Below are 22669 nucleotides of genomic sequence, written 5' to 3'. Positions count from 1 at the left end.
GATCCTTACTTTAGCAGATGAGTACTTTTTAACTCCGGTTATGATGAATTTGAAAAGATTTGGCCATGAATGTATCGCAAAATGCTGATTAAAGTTACTAACTTGATTCAACATAAGCTATTTGTTGTTTTTGGTGTTGTTATTTGTGTAAGCTAATGATGATCCATTTTGGTTAAGTTTAGATAATGTCTGGAGATGGATATGTAATTGTTTCGGTTCTTGACACATGATTGTTTTGTGTTGTTATTAGTTGTTTTTGATGTCGTTATTTGTGGTAGCTAATGATGATTTAGTAAATGTTTATGTTCTTGACACATGATTGTATAATTTTAGAGTACCTTGTTCTTGTTCGATTTAGCTTGTTCATGAATGATTAATTTTATTTTGAATTTGGGCTTCATTAACCGCGGATCTGTCTTTTGTTTTGAGGTTAAATGGACAAACATGGATTGATGCATTGATGAGTATAGAATGTGCATATCTCTTCGGCCATGAAGGAAGGTAATCATCGTCCTCAACTTTTTTGCATTTATTTGGTGTTAGTTAAAGTTTTGTTTGTTGGTTGTGATAAATAGATTTAGTACTTGCTAGTGTAGGTATTAGTGTAGTCTTTGATGTTATAGCTTTTGTTTGTTGGTTGTGATAAATAGGTTTAGTACTTGCTAGTGTTGGTAATAGTCTAGTCAGTCATTGATGTGTTAGTTGGTTGTGAAGATTTTTAATGTGTGGTTGTTGTAGTTTAGGTAAACACTTAATTTCAAAATTTAAACCAACATAAATGTAAACTAAACCTTATAAATTCAAACACAAACAAACAAAACACAAGTCCTTCTTGCTTTAGCAATCTCTTGCTTTTCGATTAACACAAACAAAACACAAGTCCTTCTTGCTGTAGCAATCTCTTGTTTTTCGATAAACACAAACAAACACATCTCCTTCTCCCTTTAGCAATATGGATCAAAACAATACATGAATCCATATCTTCCCACCTCTAGCTATTTGAATCTACTACAAAGTCAACTTGATACCCAAAACCTCGATTACTCTCCTTCTCTAAGTCCATGTTCTGAAGCTCCATCTTCACCTGCATCCCCACAAGAAAACCGCAAGTCAAGGCAAGCATGGTTACCAACAAATGATACCATGTTGGTCAGCGCTTGGCTCAACACTAGCAAGGATCCGATTACTTCCAACCAGCAAAGACTTGCATCCTTTTGGGGGAGGATTGCGAAATACTTTGCATCATGTCCGAATGTTGTTGGTCGGCCAAAGAGAGAGGCGAGTCACAGTAAGCAGAGGTGGGGGAGGATAAACGACTTGGTGTGCAAGTTCGCTGGATGTTTTAAGGCTGCGACTAGGGAGAAGTCTAGTGGACAGTATGAAGATGATGTGATGAAGTTAGCACATAAGATATACTTTAATGATCATGGACATAGGTTTACCTTGGAGCATAGGTTTACCTTGGAGCATGCATGGCTTGTCTTAAGTTTACCTTGGAGCATGCATGGCTTTAATGATCATGGACATAGGTTTACCTTGGATCATGGACATAGGTTTACCTTGGAGCATGCATGGCTTGTCTTAAGATACGATAAAAAAATGGTGTGCCTCCACATATATTAAAGGTAATGGAGTGAAAAGGGTAAGAGCGAGTATTGAGGGGTCTGACCAGGAAGCACACCATCCGATTGATGTGGATGAATCATTGCCCCGTCCTAATGGTGTTAAGGCTGCCAAGGGGAAGTCCAAAAAAAGCTCTAACACCAAACCGATTGATGTGGAGGAAGATGGGAAAGCTTACTTGGAGTTTCAGTTGGATCGAGTTTCGAAGATGTATGAGATGAAGCAGAAGGACTTTGAATTGAAAGAGAAAGAGTTCGCTATGAAGAAAGAGCATATCAAGCATGTGATGCTTGAAAATCTGATTGCTAAAAAGGATTCACTAACTGAATCAGAAAAAACTCTTAAGGAGAAGCTAATTGATGACATGATGTCATCAGGTTGAATCCGAAGTATGTTTGTGTTTTTAGTGTTCTAAGTATTCGGTTGTAATCGGACAAGCTTGTGTTTTTTGTAATCGGACAAGCTTGTGTTTTTTGTAATCGGACTAGCTTGTGGCTGTGTAATCGGACAAGCTTGTGTAATCCAAGTTTATGTAATCCAATTGTTTCTTGTTTCAGTGTGTTTCTTGTTTTAGTGTAATCGAATTGTTTCTTGTTTCAGTGTGTTTCTTGTTTTAGTATAATCGAATTGTTTCTTTTTTCAGTGTGTTTCTTGTTTTAGTGTCATCGAATTGTTTCTTGTTTCAGTGTGTTTCAGTTTATAACGCAGGCCGATCAAGGAGCAAATTCTAAACCCGTGACACCAAAAGAAGCTAGAAGCAAATGGTTTCACTATTGTAGCATTGTACTTCTACCACATAATTTTAGAAGTACATATTCACTTTTGTATAATGTTGTACTTTGACCACATATTTTTATAAGTACTATTGTATTTTTGTACTTCTACCACACATTTTCTCTTGTATTTTTGTACTTCTACTACACATGTTCTTTTATCATTTTAAACCACAAATTTTAAGTTTTCTACACCACAATTTCTTCTATATAATGTCCAAAGGTAGCACACAAAATCTACACACCAAACCGATCAAATACACAAGTCCTTTTCTAAATTTTAAACACCAAAACTCCTTTTCTATATTTCCAAAATCTCTAAATATGGCTTCTTCTTCCCATAATGATGTTGATGACATACTTGATGAATGTTTTAATCAAACATGCGATCAAATCACCAATCATGTATGGAAAAATCTTCTTACTCCACCAATCCAAAGTCAACCACCACCTAAACCAAGAAAAAAGCGAATTCACATTGAAAGAAATCGAGAAGTCGGTCATGACCACTTGTGGAATGATTATTTCAGTGAGGATGTTATTTACCCTCCCAACATTTTTCGTCGCCGTTTTAGAATGAACAAGCCATTATTCATTCATATTGTGGATAAGCTCGCAAATGAAGTTCCCTATTTTCAACAAAGAAGAGATGCTACCGGAAGGTTGAGTCTGTCTACATTGTAAAAGTGTACAACAACAATTCGTATGATGGCATATGGTTCTGCAGCTGATGCGTTTGACGAATACCTCCGACTTTCTGAAAGCGTGGCGCTATCATGCTTGGACAATTTTACAGATTCAGTCGTAAATTTATTTGGAGATGAGTACTTGAGAAGACCCACACCAGCAGATCTTCAAAGACTAATCGACATTGGCGAGTTTCGCGGATTTCCCGGCATGATAGGAAGCATCGATTGTATGCATTGGGAGTGGAAGAATTGTCCCACCGCATATAAAGGTCAATACACCCGCGGATTTGGATAGCCCACAATCGTTTTAGAGGCGGTGGCTTCGTATGATCTCTGGATCTGCCATGCTTTCTTTGGACTACCAGGTACATTAAACGATATCAATATTCTTGATTGATCTCCAGTCTTTGATGATATTTTGCATGGTCGAGCTCCTAAAGCTAAATATAGTGTCAACGGACATGAGTATAAATTGGCTTACTATCTGACAGATGGTATTTATCCAAAATGGTCTACTTTTATCCATTCTATTCCACTGCCACAAACTCCAAAAGCCGCTTTATTTGCGAGACAACAAAAAGTTGTGCGTAAAGATGTAGAGCGTGCTTTTGGAGTTTTGCAGGCTCGATTTGCCATAGTCAAAAACCCGACTCTTATTTGGGATAAGGTAAAAATTGGAAAAATAATGAGAGTGTGTATCATACTGCACAATATGATAGTAGAGGACGAACAAGATGGGTACACTCTGTTTGATGAAACTGAATTCGCACAAATGGAGTCAAGTAGAGCTTCAGAAGTTGACTACACGCTTCCAACACCCAGGCTTTCATGTGTCGCTACTATGCTCAAGAATCGATAGGATGTTCGTGATCGAGAAAAAAATAAATGCTTGCAAGATGATTTGGTTGAGAATATTTGGGCAAAATTTGGAGCAAATCATTATTAAAATAAATCATTCTCTCTTTTTATGAATTGTACTTCTATTGTAATATGTATTAATGTTTTTATTATGTTTTGTATGTTTAAAAAATAATTAAAATGCAATATTTTTTAATTTTATAAAATCTTAAATGTTTACACATTTATACCACTTCTATTCTATTTAAAATTTTTAAATTTAAAAAAACAATATTTTCAAAAATAAGAGACCCAAAATTAAAACCTACCAATGAAAGAGAAAATTTTATCTAAAAATCATAAGTTCTTATATTCAAAACAATACAGAATTAATTCATAAAAAAATTAAGAACTCCCCCTTATAACATCCTGCCCATAATTATGCTCTTAGTTGCGATTTACTTGCAAACTGTGGAACGCTTTATTCAATGATCGAGGATTCATAAAACAACGCTTCCACAAACCAGCAAGGGAAGTGATCGCAACGGTGTTTTTATGGATTTATTTATTGAACCCTGATTTGGATGGAGATATTATCGTACATGTATTCAGAAGATTACATGGTGGTATCAGCTATCCTAACTTAAATCAAAGCGTTATATCTGATATGTTTTACTGCGACGGTTTACTGTTGTTACGAACCAAGGAAAATATCAAAATAACAAGCTTGGGGTATGGAACCCGTGTTTGGGGAAATCCAGGTGGATCGAACTTATGTATCATATATAATATGATATAATAGGATGTAACACCGATATATATGTAAACTTATTGATATATAATTTGTTATCATGCTAACTGAATAGATAATCAGGTTATATGTTTTTACTTATTTATTTTGTGAACACTTTCGTCAATTATGATAACTTGTTTAACATGATAATTATGCATTTAACAAATAATATGTGAATTTTTTGATACTAGTGAGGATGTTCTTTGATACTAAACAATCTGAGATTCTTGATATCAACATTGGGGAATGGCGGAAACTGCCGAGTTCTCCTCCTTACTATGTGGAAGCTAGAAGGAAGTCTGCATGTGTCAACGGTTCCATCTATTGGTTACACTACGATCTTAGTGCTACCTATTGGATACGAAACAATCCTGATTACAAGATACTAGCTTTGGATCTTCACACTGAGGAGTTTCGCGATGTTCCATCACCACCTACACTCGCGGAGCCAGGCCAGCTAGTGAACCTTCAAGACTGTCTAGCTATAGCCATAGCAAATGCTCCACCTTATTACTGGGAGCTAACGATATGGAGCATGGATGCAGAAGAAGAAACATGGAGCAAGACGTACTGTATTCGTTTGTTTTCTAGGGATCTTTACCCTAGACTGTGGAGGATGTGGTGCAGGCCTCTGACGGTTTCCAAGAGAGGTACTCTTTACTTCCATGACAACTTGAACCGCTTGTTCAAGTACTATCCTCACACAAGTTTGGTCCGTTGCATCTCTTCCGGTGTTCGAGTCATCTCTCCCTTCACTGAGAACTTTTTCCCGCTTTGACATGTGGATTCTGCCCCAGGGATGAGGACATTTGGATTTCAGCACATAATTCCAGAGTCTTGGATTTCCAAAACGTTGAGACGAATTGATTTGCAGATTCCAAACATCTTGTTTACCACAACTGTTGCAGCTTTTGTAGTTTTGTTAGCTACTAGGTCTTGATTATTGAATGTCCATAGACTACTGTCTGGCATGTTGAAACAGAGATTTGCTTCTCTTTGGATTGTGGTTTGATAAGCTTTTAGATAGTAAAAATATGACTTTTATTGCATATCCAAGAACACAGACAAAATGGATTGATCAAACTCCCAAAACTCTCACATTACAAAGATAAGATATGAAGAACAAAGTAAAAGATGAGGTCAGAGTAATGGATGCGTCTTTGAGGAAGCCACTTACACGGGAACGTCTTCCGATGATCACTTTGCAGGACTCGTCAGCTTCTTCGTGAAGAGAAACATTCGCTCGTCCTTCATTGATAGCTTTTTCGTTCTAAGAACATCACACAGGTTAGGTCAGAGATGGTATTACAAATAAATGGAGGGTGAAATAAGGTATAGCTTGGATGAGTAAGGGGCATTACTTTTAGCCTGAAGCTCTTCACAGTTCGATTGAGAGTGAGAGCATCACTCGGTGATGATGATAGTTTGAGGGAATGATCCTTCCATTCGTCTGCAAGCTTTTCTAAGAAGAACAACACTAGCTAGCTTCTAGATTCTTCTCATAGAGCTTGTCCCAGTGCTTGCAGCAATCTATATCTTCAGCTAGAGACCGAATAGCGATTTATGTAGCTTCCTTGGCTAAAAACAGGGTTTCCTGAAACAACGGCAACATATTAGAACTCTGTTTGGAGAAGAGAGAGGGAACCAGAAAGATTCAAAATACCTTGTTGAGCTATTTCAAAGAAAAAAAGTAAATATATGTTGAGTGACGAGGTTTTGTTTTATAAGTTTCAATACTAGTGCTTACCTTTACCCTTGCACTATCAAAAAGAGAGAGAACGCTCTTAGGCACTATCATATCAGAGATAGATGTTAATGATTTAACTTACCTTTAAAAGCTTTCCATTTTGAGATGCAGCCCATTCTCTTACTGCTGACATAGTAATCTACAAATGTATCATATAGTTAATGACATGTTCTGCAAGTGAATGATATTAGGAAATCACAATCAATTTTTGCTACATATCTGACCTCTCTACCAATGATTGCAATAGAAGGTACCGTCAATAACAAAGGAACTGGTCCTAATACAGCAACGTCAATAGGTTTTGTACACAGTAAGATCAATGTAGCTGCGACCATAAGCTGAAAAAACCAAGACATACATATAAATCAGAGATATGTGTATCTAGTCTACATATATCTCTTTTTCCACTATAATAAAGACAAGTCTACACACCTTATAATCACTATAAATTAATATTTATAGTAGATAAATATTTATTATTTATATTAGCATATGTATATATGTGTATATATATACAGTATAATCTCTATAAATTAATACTATATAAATTAATAAATACTACAAATTAATAAATTTTGCTAGTCCAAAGTCTGGCCAGTGTAAAAAATAACAAAATTCGATAAGATAATAAGATAATAATTTTTTTGAAATCTCATGCAAATTATGTTCTTAATAATATCGTAAATTAATAATATGTAAATTTACACACACACACACACACACACATATATATATATATATATATAATTGTGAATTAGTTAATTTTTTAGATCTTCAATTTTTTATAATCTTCTTCATTCAGCAATCTAATTCATGCCAAAACGAGTCAAGGAAAAACTTATAAAGATACCACTTACAAGAAAAGATCTTATGATAGTCAAATATGGGACTTTGTACAAAAAAATTGATAATTCAATATAGAAGTTGATAATTAAATTCAGGTTTTTGTACAAAAAAACTGCCATTATTATTATTGATCAGTAAAATTCATATCTTTCAATTCATATTAAAAGGGGAAGGATTTATGATACAAAATAAATTCATTTCATTTGAAGAATATTTATATATATATATATATATATACAAGTATAATAATGTATGCTTCTCTTAAAGCTTATATCTGTAAAACAATTGTTATGTTGTAATTTCAAACTATAATGATATAAAATATTCTATAACATGTCATAATAATAGCTATTTTTTTTTAAAAAAATATTCAATTTCTAGATATACATCATTTACACTTTAATAGTTTGATAGACTATCAAAATACGAGAATTGATATTATTTCATAAATTTATGAATTTGTATAAGTGAATTTGTCTATAATATTTGTAAAGAATCTAGATTTGGATCTTCACACTGAAGAGTTTCGCAATGTTCGACCACCACCTACACTTGTGGAGCCAGGCCAGCTTGTGAACCTTCAAAACCGTCTTGCCATAGCCATAGCAAATACTCCACCTTATTACTGGTAACTAACGATATGGAGCATGGATGCAAAAGAAGAAACATGGAGCAAGACGTAATGTATACGTTTGTTTTCTTGGGATCTTTCCCTAGAATGTGGAGGATGTGGTGCAGGCCTGTGGCGGTTTCCAAGAGAAGTGGTGTTTAATTCCATGACAACGTGAACCGCTTGTTCAAGTACTGTCCTCACACAGGTTTGGTCCGTTGCATCTCTTTCGGTGTTCGAGTCATCTCTCCCTTCATTGAGAACTTTTTTCCGCTTCGACATGTGGATTCTGCCCCAGGGATGAGGATTTGGATTTCAGCACCTAATTCCAGAGTCTTGGATTTCCAATACGTTGAGACGAATTGATTTGCAGATTCCAAACATCTTTGTTTACCACAACTGTTGCAGCTTTTGTAGTTTTGTTAGCTACTAGGTCTTGATTATTGAATGTCCATAGACTACTATCTGGCATGTTGAAAAGAGATTTGCTTCTCTTTGGATTGTGGTATGATAATAGTAAAAATATGACTTTTATTGCTTATGACTTTTATGTTGTCAAGTTCACTAATGGTGGTTGATATGTTACGGTTTTGACTCACTTTGACCCCGTTTATTTGATAGTTTTGTAGTTGTTTGAGTCCTTTTCAGGTTATAATAAGAGGCTAGGAAGCTAAAAGCAAGGATTGGAACAGCAGGAGCAATCGGAGCAGAAAGGAGTTGAATTGGAGTAGAGAAGCTGATTTTAGACCCAGGAGCACATGCTCCCGATTTCCGAGCACATGCTCCCAACTTTACGGTTTCATGACGACACGTGGCAAGCATCTAGGCGCCGATTCCCTGCCTAATTCCCCTTATTTTAGGCGATCTTTTGTGAGAGAAAGAGGGAGGAGATAGTGTTTTAATAGGAGATTTTGAATTTGGATTCTTTTCTTATTTTTCTCCACTTGTATGCTATTTAACCTAGGGTTTTTAGGAGAGAATATACACTTTTCTTTTGTTTTTTTTAGCGACGTTTTTGTGAGAGGAAGAAGAGCGGCTACCTTGTGAAGCATTCTCTGAACCCTTTTTATTTTTATGTCATTGAATTTCTCATCTTTTGCTATGATTCATTTCTCTATGTCTGAGTAGTTTTCTTTGCTAGATTAGGGGTTTCAAAAGGGGTTTCATGGGTTAGCAACAGAACACAAATAGGGCTTTATATAATCGATTGTCTTCACTATTGTTAGACTTAATGCTTAGGTTGATTTGATCACCCAATCTATGATTCTAGGTTTATCTATTCATCAAAAGTGTAATAGGTTGCTAGAAAAGACATTAGTGGGCAAATTATCCTAGACCTGCGAAAGTTGATGTGTAGGTGATTTGTGAACTTATCATTCCTGTTCTTTAATGCTTGTCTGCGATTCTGGGCTCAAACGACAGTTTAGGGTTTATGGACCGCCGAGCATGTGCTCCGGATGTCTGAGCACGTGCTCCGCGTTTCCGCACAGAATCGATCAGATAGAGTTATTGATGCCACGACAGTGGATCAGTTTATATTTATGTTTGAGTTCTAGACTGGTACTTAACCTATGCCCTGAATAGTTGTTTAGTTGCCATCTCTGAAATTCCCGAGAATCACCCCTGATCTAGTGTTTTGTTTATTGCCTTTTTATACCGTTTTTAATCGCTTAATTGTTACCAAAAACCAACTTTGAATTGTCTTAGCTTGAAATTGAACCAATAGAACCTTAGAGTAAAACTTGGTCTTCGTGGGATTCGACCCCTAAATACTACTTCTTTGATGTGCACTTGTAGTAGGAAAATAGGGTTTAAAACTCTGTGTATCAGTGGTGGCTCAAACCTTGGCTCAAACCTTAACATAGTATATGGTTAAAAAGGAAAGGAAAATGCAGTACCTTGTAAACAAATATTTGGCAGCCACTTTGATAATACAGCCACATACATAGTCTATAAGAGGAACTCCTACGTATATAAGTTCACCATGTTCATAGAAATAATCAAAATAGCACTTGAAACATGGTCTTTGCCAGCTGTGAAACTTTTTTCTAGATTTGTTTAGATCCATCGTTTCACCTTTGGCTTGATTAATTAGAATGACAAAACTTTTTGTAATGAGACCTGAGGAACTTCATTTCAACATATGCTTATCTACTACAACATGTATCGAATGTAGTGTAGAGTTATATATGAACACTTGTTAATTACCTAAAAAAACTGTCAATTCATAACAACAACTTCCATGAGCAAGTGCGACAAGAGAATGGACAAATTACAACTACTTCAGTAGTAGTTTCCATATCTTTCTTATATAAACTACTAAAGACAAAACCGATAGTCCTGCTGATACATAAAGCAATCCAGCACCTGAAGCTACGAGCCATCCAACATTGCTATCCCGGCTTGCAAGGAGTATAGTTAGTGCTGTCATCTGAGTGGCGGTTTTCCACTTGCCCAAGTTATTTACAGCAACGGCCTGCGAGCATCAGTAATCAATGCTATGTCATGATTCAGTGAGAACGAAAACTAAAAGAAGGCTCTTCAGAGATGGATGTTGGTGATTTAACTTACCTCTAAAAGCTTTCCATTTTGAGATGCAGCCCATTCTCTCACTGCTGACATAGTGATCTACAAATGTATCATATAGTTAATGACAGATTCTGCAAGTGAATGATATTAAGAAATCACAATCAATTTTTGCTACAAATCTTACCTCTCTACCAATGATTGCAATAGAAGGTACCGTCAATAACCAAGGAACTGGTCCTAATACAGCAACGTCAATAGGTTTTGTACACAGTAAGATCAATGTAGCTGCGACCATAAGCTGAAAAAAACCAAGACATACACAAATCAGAGATATGTATATCTAGTCCTATATACATCTCTTTTTCCACTACAATCAAAAAGAAAGACAAGTCTACACACCTTATCAGCAACTGGATCCAAAAAGGCACCAAACGCAGAACCTAACTTCATCTAAAAAGTACACAATCTGACCGTTAAAGAATGCAATGTAAAACGTATCGAAGAATGGTATAAAGAAAGAAAGTACCTTGCGGGCAAGATAGCCGTCAAGCCAGTCTGTAATGGCTGCTGCAATGAAAATGCTTGTTGTAGCAGTTGTGCCCCACCAACTATCACAGTAAAACGCTACATCCAACAAAAGAAATGAACAATTTTGTCAATTACAAAACAAAAACGTATCTGTGTCTAATGATTATACAGAGCCAGAGAAAGGATCATAATTTCGAATCCAAAACAAAATTGCAGTTAACGAAAACATACTTGCGACGAGGATTGGAACGGCGGCGACACGACCAAGTGTTAACATGGTGGGCAATGTAAGAACTTTGGAAGATGACTGATGCGGAGAATTGTAGTCGTCGTCACCATCATCAAGCTGACCGTGACCAGTGAAACTGTTTCTGGAAGAGGAAGTTGTTGGTCTGCCTTGCTCCGACGAAGAGGATAAAGAAAAGGAGGAAAGGCGGTGGTGGCGACATCTATGAATCGGAAACCTCAGAGATGTAGGGGAGGAGGAGGAGATAATACAGCGGCGTGAGGAGGAACGGCTAAGAAGAATATGAGCCGGAAAAGAAAAGGTTGGGTTTGGACGTAACGTGCGGCGTAAATTGACATCGACGATTAACGAAGCGAGACCTGATCTGAGCATGGGGAAGAGCTTTCTAATTGGATCAATCGAAGACGAAAAGATCAAGTGAGATTTGTTTTAGGGGTACTTTGCAAATTCGAAGCAATTGGGGGAAGAGACAGAACACAGTGACTTCTGACTTTGATTTAAAAGGGCAAAACTGACTTTTCAGTGTAAAAGCTTTTAAACTAGAGGTTATGTATGGAGTTCGAAGAAATTGGGAAGACGGTGTGACGAGGTGGACTCAAAAAGGGTAAAAAGTGACTTTTTTTAATCCAACACTAAATAAGTGGGCTTTAGTTGAATTAAGCCCATATTAGATTAAGTTGAAAGTATATTTGCAAAGGAGGCCAAAAGTTTCGGGGAATATATGGTAAGTAAAGCAAACAATTAAAGTATGTAATAACGTCCTCACATACTACAATCTCGGACCTTTTCTTCGTCCGATATGTTTTTTTTTTCTTTTTCTTTTTTTCTGTCTATTTTATAATTCTAACAGTTTCCTTCGTTATTCCAAATTTATTCTTTCAGTTAACTGTTTAGCGAATGTTATTGGTTTTTGATTTATAGAGTTTTATTAACTTTAAATGTTATGTAGAATGTGTTAAACTTTTTGGTATTATTAGTTTTGTAATTTCTAAAAGTTCACTTGAAATCTAAATAAATTTGTTGTTATTGGATTTTATAAGATTGTAGAAAAATATTTTCCAACATTATAGAAAACTCTTTAACGGTGACCAAAAAAAAAAAAAAAAACTCTCTAACAATTATTCAAAATCTTTCACTTATTCACTTTCTATGATTTTATTAAAGTCATCAAAATTTTATATAAGTTATAATCCATTAACACTCCCTAAATTTAACTTAATAGTAATATTTTAAAGTTAACTAAGTGTTAGTTTAACTCATTATTTCGTATGTCAAAATAAAATATATTGATTTAACTTAGTAACTCCAGCGAAAAAAACAATGCTTGTAAGACAATGCAATAAATGTCTTAAGGGAGTTAATTTATAACTACAATACACATCTACATATATAAGGGACATCTGCTAACCAAATCGCAGCTGCTCAGACACGCGAGATGAAACGCATGCTGGCTAGAGGATCACCGTCGGGGACGAATTCCTCAAAACAAATCCCACATTCCCTATTGTATGGGAATGGAAAGTCTTGGGGAAAGATTGGAACAAGAGAAAATGGGATAGTAAGAACTTAGAGTTCTTCGTCTTCAGAATGATCCCGTGAAGATCCGAAGAGAGCCTTCGTAGATGCGTTGTTTTCGTCTTCGTCCTCAAAAGCAGTGGTTAACTCTTCGTCTTCCTCCTCAGAAGCAGTGGCTAACTCAGAAGCACCAGCTTCAACATCCACATCCGACCGATTAGACAACCTTCTGATTGACCAAAGCAAGAGACAGAAGAAGATGATCGTAATTCCAATCGCAATCCCAGTTAGGAATGCTTAGAAAAATAGAGTATTTCTTAATTTTTTATTTGTATTAATAGAATATTATATAACGTATTAGATATTTGAAAGTAAAATGGAAAAACAAATGAAAGTTGAAAACTTGTATTAAAATTTTATACGAAAGAATATTATTAATGAACTAACAAAATGTTAATATGACAATAAAAGTCTATTTTATGTGTTATAAAAACACATACTTACAAATATTTTACTTATATTTTGTTCATATGTTACATATGTTTTGTTTATATTTTACATATGTTTTGCTTATTTTTTATTAATATATATTCAACATTTCAAATAATTAAAAACTGACTAATTTACTGCCATATATAAACAAAAACACCTACAATTTATATTTTTATAGAATTTAATGTAAATTATACTCAATATATCAAACAATCAAATAATTTACATATATATGATTTTATCATAGTTATAAAATAATATAAATATATAAACAATTAAAAATACATATCTATGTATTTCATGGATAACCATCTATATATATATATATTATTTTTATTTTTATTTTAATAACAAAGGTCATTTTCTTTTTAATTCGCTATGAACGAACCTAAGCACAGATTTGGTTATAACGAAAAGTGTAATTGGGAAGAGACGACGGTGACTTCTCTGACTTGGATTTTTAAAAGGGTTAAGGTATATTTGCAAAGAAGGCCAAAAGTTTCGGGGGAATTGATAATAAGTAAAGCAAATAGTTAAAGAATATAATAACGTCCTCACATACTACAATCTCGGACCTTTTTTCTTCGTCTCCATTGTAAGAATGTTAAATTTACTAAAGTAAAGTTCCATTTTCGTGAGATAACAAGAGAATTGGGTCTGAATTGTGAATAGGCAGCGCGTTTTTTCTATCCCCATATTATACATCTTTGGTCCCTAAAGTTTTGCAATATTTATAGAAAAAGCTTTTAAGGTAAAAAAAAAAAATCAGAAATCCTCTGAAAGCCCCCAAAATATCACATTTCTCAAACCCTAGAGTGGAAGAGTGGAGAGTGAAGAGTGAAGAGTGAAGAAGTGAGAAGAACAATGGCAGCTCTGAAGCATCTACTACTTTCTCAAGCTCGCCGCCAAGGTCTAACCAAACCCTTTCCGTCTCCTTTTCAACAAATCCCAAGACTCTGAACCAACCAAGGCGGAGAATCTTGGTGGTACCTCGGAGTCAGCGAAGCAACAAGAAGAAGGTCGTTCAAGGTGGGCAAGAGGAGAAATCAGATATAAGCTGGTTTCATACGCTCAGCATGCCGTCGTTGAGGATGAAGGAAAGGAGAGAACCCAGGAGGAGATGGAGAGAGAGTGGAAGAGGATTGATTCAGAGAATCGAGCTTTTAAAAGGCGCTTAAGAGCACGAGCTAATGCTCTTGAAGAAGAGGATACCTTCTTATATTTTGAAGAAGAGGATACTACTTCTTCACTTCCTTCCGATCTTAAGGTCAGAGTATTCAATTTTTTTACCCACATGATTTTATCTTCCTTGTAGCTAGGCTTCGTTCGTACCTACCTGCTTGCTTCTTGTAGCTAGTCTTCTCTGAGAACACGCCCTCATTTAAAGATTGTTTGTTTGGATTTTGTAGAAGATGTCATTCTCAGCGGAAGTTAAGAAATCAGTTTGGAACAAGCTACCAAAAATCCCGTTTCTGAATCCTACAAATTTGGCGATTAGATCATGAAGGGAATCCAGCTGCTAACTTGCCTCCTAAGACGAAAGGTGCTATCATCCCTGTCTATGTTCAGATCGTGCCGAATGACGATTTCTCAGAGAAGAACGTGAAAGTTCTGGCGTATCCCGCTTCTGAGGGCCAACCAGTTTTTAAGTTTTCCGATAAAGAATTGGTTATGATCGATGGGTTTTGTTTTCCGAAGCTCATCTGGCGAGATTGATCAATGATCCTAGTGTATTGGTTATGATGATGTGCTCTATTAGTCGGTTTCGTTATATAAGAGACTGGTCTCTCTCTCTCTAGTTTAGTACTGCTAATTAATAGGAAGCCTTTTTTATGAATTTGTATTTTAAGTAGCTAAGCTTTTGCCTTGTAGTAAGATAATCGATTAGGATCATCACAACAATGAAATGTTTCTTTTTGTCCTTTGAAGATATGAAAGCTCTCAGGCACCACTATCATCATATCAGAGATGGATGTTTGGTGATTTTAACTTACCTCTAAAAGCGTTCCATTTTGAGATGCAGCCCATTCTATTACTGCTGACATAAGAGTAATCTACAAATGTATCATATATAGTTAATGACATATTCTGCGAAGTGAATTATATTACCGTCAAAGAGGTCTTTTACTTCAAGAAAGACAAGTCTATTGCAACTGGATCCAAAAACGCAGAACCTAACTTTATCTGAAAAAGTACACGATTGCAATGTGAAATTGCAGGAAAACATATATTGGAAGCAGTTAAAGGAGATTTTTGTTATAAAAGAAAGCAATTGGGAAGACACGACGGGGAGGTGACTTCTTCTGACTTGGATTTTAAAAGGGTTAAGGTATATTTGCAAAGAAGGCCAAAAGTTTCGGGGAATTGATGATAAGTAAAGAAAACAATTAAAGTATGGAATAACGTCCTCACATACTACAATCTCGGACCTTTTCTTCGTCGCTGTCTCTCTCTCTACAATGTAACTTCATCCTCTCTTCTTTTTCAACTTCAGTCGCGTGTAATGATGATCCATTAAGTAGTGTTGCTTGCTCTATCGGATCTTCTTCTTCTTCTTCTTCTTCGCTCAGCAACCTTTTTTCAACTTTCTCACCAAACTTCACTCGGAGAGATCTCGTTCTCCGTCCGACTAAGTGAATAATGATCGCCGACGCCGTTTCCAAGCCCGTGAATCATCTTTTCGCATCCGACCACAGAAGGTATCGCCTTTAGAGCTTTTATGTTCCGACATTGTCTAGCTCTTTGTGTTTCTGTTTCTACTTTACTACTTTTGAGGAATTTTTTTCCAATTGCGGTTTCTCCGTTATAGTCTCTCTGCTCTCGATTTGCTTAGCAAAGTGTTGTCTTTCTGATCACTAGTTGAGTATTTGATGACACTTGATCTTGATTTGCTCTTTTAGTTACTAGAATGAACATACATTAATTGTCCCTTCAAAAGTTGATTTTTGCTGTTTTAGTACTGAGGAAGTTAAATGTGGTTGGTTTTATGAAACAGGGATGCATATGGTTTTTCTGTGAGGCCTCAACATGTGCAACAATACCGAGAATATGTTAACATCTACAAGGTTCAAGTGAACTAAACTTAGAATTTCACTTAGTGTTCCTGATCAAATGCTTGAAATATGCAGTGTCGCTGTCACTCGTTTACTTGATCTTTTACCTTAACCATAGATGGGCTCGTTGCTGATAAACTGCAGGGGGAAGAAGAGGAGAGGTCGACCAGGTGGAGCAATTTCCTGAAAGATCATGCAGAATCTGGCGTGTCACCTGTGAATGCATTGTCTGAAAATAAGCATGTACATTCAAGTGAGAGTGACAAGAAAAAACAAGATGATTTAAACAAGGGAACCGACAGAGAAGATTTGAATACTGAACAGCCAGGTTGTGATTTAACTCCTGGAAATGTGAGAGAGGAAGATGAAGTTCCCAATGCAGAGAAGAAAGTTCAGTTATGGACCGAGATCAGACCATCCCTTCAAGCAATTGAGGACTTGATGAGTGTCCGTATCAAAATGAAGGATGATTCCTCAAATAGTGACCAAGAAGCTCGAAAATTTAATTCTTTACTTTCAACTGATGAGATCAAATATTCAAAGGGAGTAACTGAGAATGATTCTGAAGACGAGTTCTATGATGTGGAGAGATCAGATCCAGTTCAGGATGGTTCTTCAGATGGTACAAGTGTCTCCAGCATGTCGGCTGCTGCTGATGCAACTTCCCTAGTATTTGCTTGCCCCTGGAAAGAAGAACTTGAAGTCCTTGTTCGTGGCGGTGCACCTATGGCTCTGAGGGGTGAGGTAATAAACCTTTGTCATTCTGGATTATTTCCTTCTCTTGTCTCTCTTGTTTATCATTTTCCAACTATTAGTATTTAGTTCTTATTACAGTATATACTTATTTCCTGCTTAATAATCTGATAGTATATATACAAATATTCAGCTCTGGCAAGCATTTGTGGGCGTTAAGAAACGTCGAGTCAAGAATTATTATCAAAATCTGCTAGCTGCTGATAGTCTAGGAAACGACATAGAGCAGGAGCACATGAAACATGCAGATGAGAAAGGTTCAAGTACAGACCCCCTCGCTGTTGTGGAAAAATGGAAAGGACAGATAGAAAAGGTCAGCAACTGTCTTATACTCCAATACTTGATATCGAGCATAGTCTAAACTAGTAATGCAGTGCTGGACTCCCATTGATCGTATTCCTGGTCATTTTCTCAAATGGTTGCTTATTTCAAGTACAGGATTTACCTCGCACATTTCCAGGTCATCCTGCCCTAGATGATGATTTTAGAAATGCTCTGCGGCGGTTGCTAACTGCCTATGCTAGGCATAATCCCTCTGTTGGATACTGTCAGGTATTCGGTTATTAAATTCTGTCACTTCTGTATTTAGTATGGTGATATGCTCACAAAAATGAACTTCTCAGTTATTTGTTATCTTGTATCAATAAATCATGTGCAGGCCATGAATTTCTTCGCTGCACTTTTATTACTTCTGATGCCCGAAGAGAATGCCTTTTGGTATGTTTGGAAACTACTATCTAACTCCTAATATTGTTTATCAATGAAAACCCATTTCGTTGGATCTGTGTGAAGTTCATTTTCTTTGGTTGAATATTAACCACTGTTAGCTCACTCCTCAAATCCTCTTTTATTAACAAATGTGTAAGTTAACTAAATATCATTTCTGATTTGAAGGTCGCTGATAGGCATCATTGATGACTATTTTAATGATTATTATTCAGAAGAGATGATCGAGTCCCAGGTAAATATTAGTATTTGTTTTTTTGTATTTTGTACTGCATTTCTATCTTTTTGAGCATATTAGTGATAGCATCATTATTTGTTTGTTCCTGTATATGAAATCTTTTATCAGGTCGACCAACGAGTTCTGGAGGAGTTAATTCGAGAAAGATTCCCTAAATTGGGTTAGTTTTTTCATTGTCTTGTTTCATCTTACCAAAAGTTGCAGTTGGTGCTAATGTTCTTTGTGATTTCTGTCTTTCCGCAGTTCATCATCTAGATTATCTTGGAGTGCAGGTGGCTTGTGTTACAGGGCCATGGTTTCTTTCCATCTTCATTAATATGCTTCCATGGGAAAGTGGTCAGGTTTTAGAAATTGGAAAACTTTATTTTCAAGCAAATTGTTAATATTATCTTACGTTTCTCTTTGCTGTAAAAAAGTTGCCATCTTTAAATATTCCGTGTGTCAGTCTAATATTATATTGTTTGGTATAACAGTTCTCAGAGTGTGGGATGTGCTTCTATTTGAAGGAAATCGTGTTATGCTTTTCAGAACAGCTCTCGCATTGATGGAGTTTTATGGTACTCGGTTGAACCTAAGTGTCTACATAATTTAAGTGATATGTTTTGTGGACTCTCTGAACAATGAACATACAGTAATAATCAATGGAATTGCTCTTAATTTCTTATATTTGCCATATCAGGTCCTGCATTGGTTACAACCAAGGACACTGGAGATGCTGTTACTTTGCTACAATCAATGACTGGTTCAACATTTGATAGCAGCCAGCTCGTTTTAACTGCTTCCATGGGTTACCAAAATGTACATGAAAGTAGATTGCAGGAATTAAGAAGCAAACACAGACCAGCTGTGGTAGCTGCATATGAGGAAAGATTAAAGGATCTTCAAGCTTGGAGGGATTCGAAAGACCCTGCAACCAAATTGCATAGTCCTAAGCAAGACCCAAAATCTGTTTTAGTGGATTCTAGCAAAGCCTCATTGTCAAATAGGAGTTTATCTCGCTCCGAATCAGGATCCAGTAATGCAGACGAAGTCTTTATTAACCTAACTGGGTATGGAGAGATAGATTGTTTTCAAGATCTTCAAGGACAGGTAATTTGTGTCATCCTTTCTTTTTGTTGGAGTTAGCACCAGTAATTGCAATGTCAACTTAGAATAATAACAGTTGCCCACAATTATTGTAGGCTTTTTGGTTGAAGCGTGAACTCTACAAGTTGCTTGAGGAGAAAAGATCAGCTGTACTAAGGTTAATCTTTTAGCTTTTTATATGAATTTGGATATTGAAGTCACTCGTGAACTTTTATATATCTCCTCATTATCCCCCGATCGTTACCTACCTATGTTATTATAGAGCTGAAGAGTTGGAGGTAGCTCTCCTGGAGATGGTCAAACAAGACAATCGGCGTCAACTGAATGCTAAGGTATTCCCATGTGTGATTTGAAACTCTGTTTCCTAATTGAGCATTTGGTGTACGTTCAGTTGTTTCATATCTATGCTGTCATGGATAAGGAAGATGTTTGTTCATTCTATTTTAAATAGTCTGACTTGTTTAATGCTATTGAACATAAATTTTGGGTAGATTGAGCAGTTAGAGCAAGAGGTGACAGTGCTTCGAAGAATTGTTTCTGATAAGAGGGAGCAAGAAGGTGCTATGATACAGGTTTGCACTTGCAACTTGTCTACTTGTCAAAGTTCTCCCTTCTATTGCAATTGAGTGTATGGTAATTCTAAGACCACTTGAAATTTGTGAAGGTCTTGATGCGAATGGAGCAAGAGCATAAAGTAACAGAAGACACACGGAGACTTGCTGAGCAGGATGCAGCAGCTCAGAGAAATGCTGCTGAAGCGCTTCAGGTTAGAAATTTTGCATTAACTACAAGTATTGATGACAGTGTGTTGCCTTATCTGTTTCAAAGAGTTTTAACTGCTGCCCTCTATTTTTGGTGTGTGTGTGGTCAAGTAAGTGTCTGATTTATCCAGTGACTTCTCTACTTACTAAAGAAATAGTTACGCCTAATGATTCCTTCTAGAAATTTCGAGCTTGATGGTTCTTCTTTAGCATGATACCTTGTCACATGTTTACTTTATGAGGATATATCTTGCTATCTTTTCTTTGACTCAGTATACACATATTTGAGGGGGAAAAGAAGTTATTCTCAGTATGATAATGCTAATGGTGTAGGAAAAGTATGAGGAAGCTGTTGCTGCGCTCGCTGAGATGGAGGAGAGGGCGGTAATGGCAGAGTCCATGTTGGAGGCGACTTTGCAGTATCAATCTGGCCAAGTTAAAGCACATCCTTCACCACGGTCTGTTTCCGTGGCATATATCATGTAAACTTGTTGTAGAAAACAAAACTAGATTTTCCATTGGATACATTACGTCACCATTTGTTTTCTGAAACTTTTCAGGCAACTGAAGCAAGATTTGCCAGTCATGGTCAGTCCCTAGAACCTTATCCAATGACCAAGGTAGTCTTCCTCTTTCTCTCATACAAAAATTGTATATGGCTGCGTCAAGATAAGAGTTTAGTATATGTTCACATATGGAGTTTCTTTGGTCTTTTTGTTGTGGTCTTCAAAACCAATTGTTAATATATCTTATTACATCTGAATCTGGTGCTGGCATTAACAAGGCCTTTCTGACCTGCGATTGCAGAACACCACTCATGAAAAATCTAAGGAGCAAGTTAACGACGAGAAGCCATCATCAACAGGACAAAACATAAACTGCATAGCAGAAGAAAATGACACAAAGCTCTAAGACACTGCGACACTCCGTAAGGTATATAGTTATACAAATTTCCCATTAGATTCTCGACATAAAAAGTAGATATATTGAATTACACAATTTCTTTGGTACGCATTGCAAGTCAACCTCTGTTTGTATGACAAAGAGTTTTCAACTATCTATAGTGGAGCAGAATCCACAAAGAAACTTCAACTATATAATATATGTATCAATCAACCATAATGGGACATGTATCTCTTTTATTGACTATCCTAGGCATATATATGCACGAGGGGATTGCTCGAGCAAAGAATGTAGTACAAGTTGTTGATTCAATCATAAAATATAGAGAGAGATAAATGAGAGATTAGGCTATTGCAGACTGTTTATCGTTTTCAAGGTGTAACGCTCTAAGAAGCTTTGACCATGACTCCGGGATTCCACCGGGTAATTCAAATTCCAGCAGCTTCCCACGCTTCCTGTAGAATTCCTCCACAGGTTGGGTCTGCAAAAGATGAAAAACTTGTAAACATTTATTGAATCTGTCAGAGTATATATGACTCATGAACGTAGAAAGAAGAAGGAGAAAAATCACCGTTGTGTTGTAAATTCGGAGTCTTTCCTTGACGACTTCTTCGGTGTCATCAGCTCGGGTTATAAGCTTTGATTCACAGTTTGGCGGAGGAAGAAGCGGAGGCATATACATCCTGGGACTATCTTCATTCTCACCTTTGATATCAATGCAAGCAACATTATAGTTAGCACCACACTCGCTGCAAATTCTTCTTCCGAGACATTTCGCAAGCAATGCCTCTTCCCGAAGCTTCAAATTTATCACCAGATCGATATTAGTCACTCCCTCCAGAATTTCCTACAAGACAAGAAACAAAAAAAAAAAAAACAGAGAGAATGTCAAAGTTAGTTTTTCAACCAACCATAAAAATTTCTATTAGCCGCAAAATCTACAAATTAGCAATAAAATGTCTCACCGCTTGTGTAACAGTTCGTGGAAAACCATCAAGAATGTAACCAGATTCACCCTTCTCTTTGCCAGCTTCGAGTCGTTTTGATAACAAACTAATGATGAATTCGTCAGGAACCAATTTCCCTTGGTTAACAAGCTCCTTTAGCTACACCAATGCAGCAACAACAATTATATATATGCTAATCACCTCACAAGAACACATTGTCTCTTAACATATATAATAAACTTAATGAGTCAACCCCTGTTCTAGTTCTACACAAGAGATGTATATAACCCCAAAATATGCAATAGAGGGGACTTTAGTGAGGAAGTAAGAACAGAGATGGGAGATTGAACACTGTCTCTCAACAGACACAACCCAAGATTTATGCAGCTAGGCTTATACAAATATCATCGAATATCAAAGTTAAAAATCACAGGACCATTAGAATCTATTGATCTCTCTATGCCTAGATTCAGAATCTCTGTATTGAGAATGATTTTAAACGAAACAGAACGATACAGCTATAAGGAACCCTAACCTGAGAAGAGAGTAATCCAGAAGAGGAGAGCTCATCGCGAACGAGATCACCAGTGGCAATATGAGGAACGCCGAGGAGAGAAGAGAGACGAGACGCATAGGTTCCTTTACCAACACCGGGACATCCAAGAAACACCCAGTGGAAATTTCTGCCTTTGTATGGAGAAGGAGACGGAGACGAAGACGAAGACTTCTCGAGCTGTGCCGCAGCCTCCTCGAGATCGATTTTGGGGTCCAGCGAAGGCCCAGAAGAAGAAGAGGAGGAAGAAGAAAGAGACCTAATGAAGAAAGAAGAAAGAGTATTCTTCACCGTCGTCGTTGCCGGTCTAAATAGACAGTGAGATACGGCCATGATTGTTGTCGTATGCTTACGATTCGAGATTCGTCCCCAGTGTGTCATCAAGGGACCAAAGACGACGACGAAGAAGAAGAAGAAGAA

The 22669-nt window shown here is 36.6% G+C and overlaps 4 protein-coding genes across 4 annotated transcripts; 2 read left to right on the top strand and 2 right to left on the bottom strand.

Moving 5' to 3' along the window:
• On the top strand, positions 1144-2005 carry LOC104784274 (glutathione S-transferase T3-like). The gene is made up of 2 exons (XM_010509323.1): positions 1144-1486; positions 1626-2005. Exons 1-2 carry the CDS (start codon positions 1144-1146, stop codon positions 2003-2005), a joined length of 723 nt encoding a protein of 240 aa, XP_010507625.1.
• Positions 10041-11705, bottom strand: LOC104782382 (CDP-diacylglycerol--glycerol-3-phosphate 3-phosphatidyltransferase 1, chloroplastic-like). Its single transcript, XM_010507294.2, has 6 exons — positions 11207-11705; positions 10974-11071; positions 10847-10897; positions 10632-10745; positions 10490-10546; positions 10041-10394 (listed from the first exon to the last, which is right to left on the bottom strand). The coding sequence occupies exons 1-6, from the start codon at positions 11592-11594 to the stop codon at positions 10197-10199; spliced, it is 906 nt and encodes a 301-aa protein (XP_010505596.1). The 5' UTR covers positions 11595-11705; the 3' UTR covers positions 10041-10196.
• On the top strand, positions 15651-20995 carry LOC104782380 (TBC1 domain family member 10B-like). The gene is made up of 18 exons (XM_010507292.1): positions 15651-15928; positions 16225-16294; positions 16427-17026; positions 17169-17348; positions 17474-17587; positions 17694-17752; positions 17930-17996; positions 18108-18159; positions 18243-18335; positions 18473-18556; positions 18679-19088; positions 19181-19242; positions 19348-19417; positions 19577-19657; positions 19750-19851; positions 20180-20304; positions 20407-20466; positions 20654-20995. Exons 1-17 carry the CDS (start codon positions 15870-15872, stop codon positions 20444-20446), a joined length of 2268 nt encoding a protein of 755 aa, XP_010505594.1. The 5' UTR covers positions 15651-15869; the 3' UTR covers positions 20447-20466; positions 20654-20995.
• Positions 20902-22657, bottom strand: LOC104782381 (probable adenylate kinase 6, chloroplastic). The gene is made up of 4 exons (XM_010507293.2): positions 22232-22657; positions 21715-21855; positions 21321-21596; positions 20902-21230 (listed from the first exon to the last, which is right to left on the bottom strand). Exons 1-4 carry the CDS (start codon positions 22628-22630, stop codon positions 21093-21095), a joined length of 954 nt encoding a protein of 317 aa, XP_010505595.1. The 5' UTR covers positions 22631-22657; the 3' UTR covers positions 20902-21092.

The sequence above is a fragment of the Camelina sativa genome, chromosome 4 (assembly GCF_000633955.1).
Source record: "Camelina sativa cultivar DH55 chromosome 4, Cs, whole genome shotgun sequence".
NCBI lineage: Eukaryota > Viridiplantae > Streptophyta > Magnoliopsida > Brassicales > Brassicaceae > Camelina > Camelina sativa.
The sequence above is the reverse complement of the archived record's forward strand: the minus strand, read 5'-3'. Positions and strand labels throughout refer to the sequence as shown.

What these genes read in the sequence shown, in the direction of transcription:
- LOC104782382 (XM_010507294.2), bottom strand. Translation starts at nt 11,594, where the DNA reads ATGCTCAGATCAGGTCTCGCTTCGTTAATCGTCGATGTCAATTTACGC. An exon ending in ACGGCTATCTTGCCCGCAAG is followed by an intron (nt 10,898 to 10,973) that starts GTACTTTCTTTC and finishes TGTACTTTTTAG; the next exon opens with ATGAAGTTAGGTTCTGCGTT. An exon ending in AAAATGGAAAGCTTTTAGAG is followed by an intron (nt 10,395 to 10,489) that starts GTAAGTTAAATC and finishes TGATGCTCGCAG; the next exon opens with GCCGTTGCTGTAAATAACTT.
- LOC104782381 (XM_010507293.2), bottom strand. Translation starts at nt 22,630, where the DNA reads ATGACACACTGGGGACGAATCTCGAATCGTAAGCATACGACAACAATC. An exon ending in CTGGATTACTCTCTTCTCAG is followed by an intron (nt 21,856 to 22,231) that starts GTTAGGGTTCCT and finishes GCATTGGTGTAG; the next exon opens with CTAAAGGAGCTTGTTAACCA. An exon ending in TCCGAATTTACAACACAACG is followed by an intron (nt 21,231 to 21,320) that starts GTGATTTTTCTC and finishes CATCTTTTGCAG; the next exon opens with ACCCAACCTGTGGAGGAATT.
- LOC104782380 (XM_010507292.1), top strand. Translation starts at nt 15,870, where the DNA reads ATGATCGCCGACGCCGTTTCCAAGCCCGTGAATCATCTTTTCGCATCC. An exon ending in TATGCTTCCATGGGAAAGTG is followed by an intron (nt 18,336 to 18,472) that starts GTCAGGTTTTAG and finishes TTGGTATAACAG; the next exon opens with TTCTCAGAGTGTGGGATGTG. An exon ending in AAAGCACATCCTTCACCACG is followed by an intron (nt 20,305 to 20,406) that starts GTCTGTTTCCGT and finishes GAAACTTTTCAG; the next exon opens with GCAACTGAAGCAAGATTTGC.
- LOC104784274 (XM_010509323.1), top strand. Translation starts at nt 1,144, where the DNA reads ATGTTGGTCAGCGCTTGGCTCAACACTAGCAAGGATCCGATTACTTCC. An exon ending in GCATGCATGGCTTGTCTTAA is followed by an intron (nt 1,487 to 1,625) that starts GTTTACCTTGGA and finishes CATATATTAAAG; the next exon opens with GTAATGGAGTGAAAAGGGTA.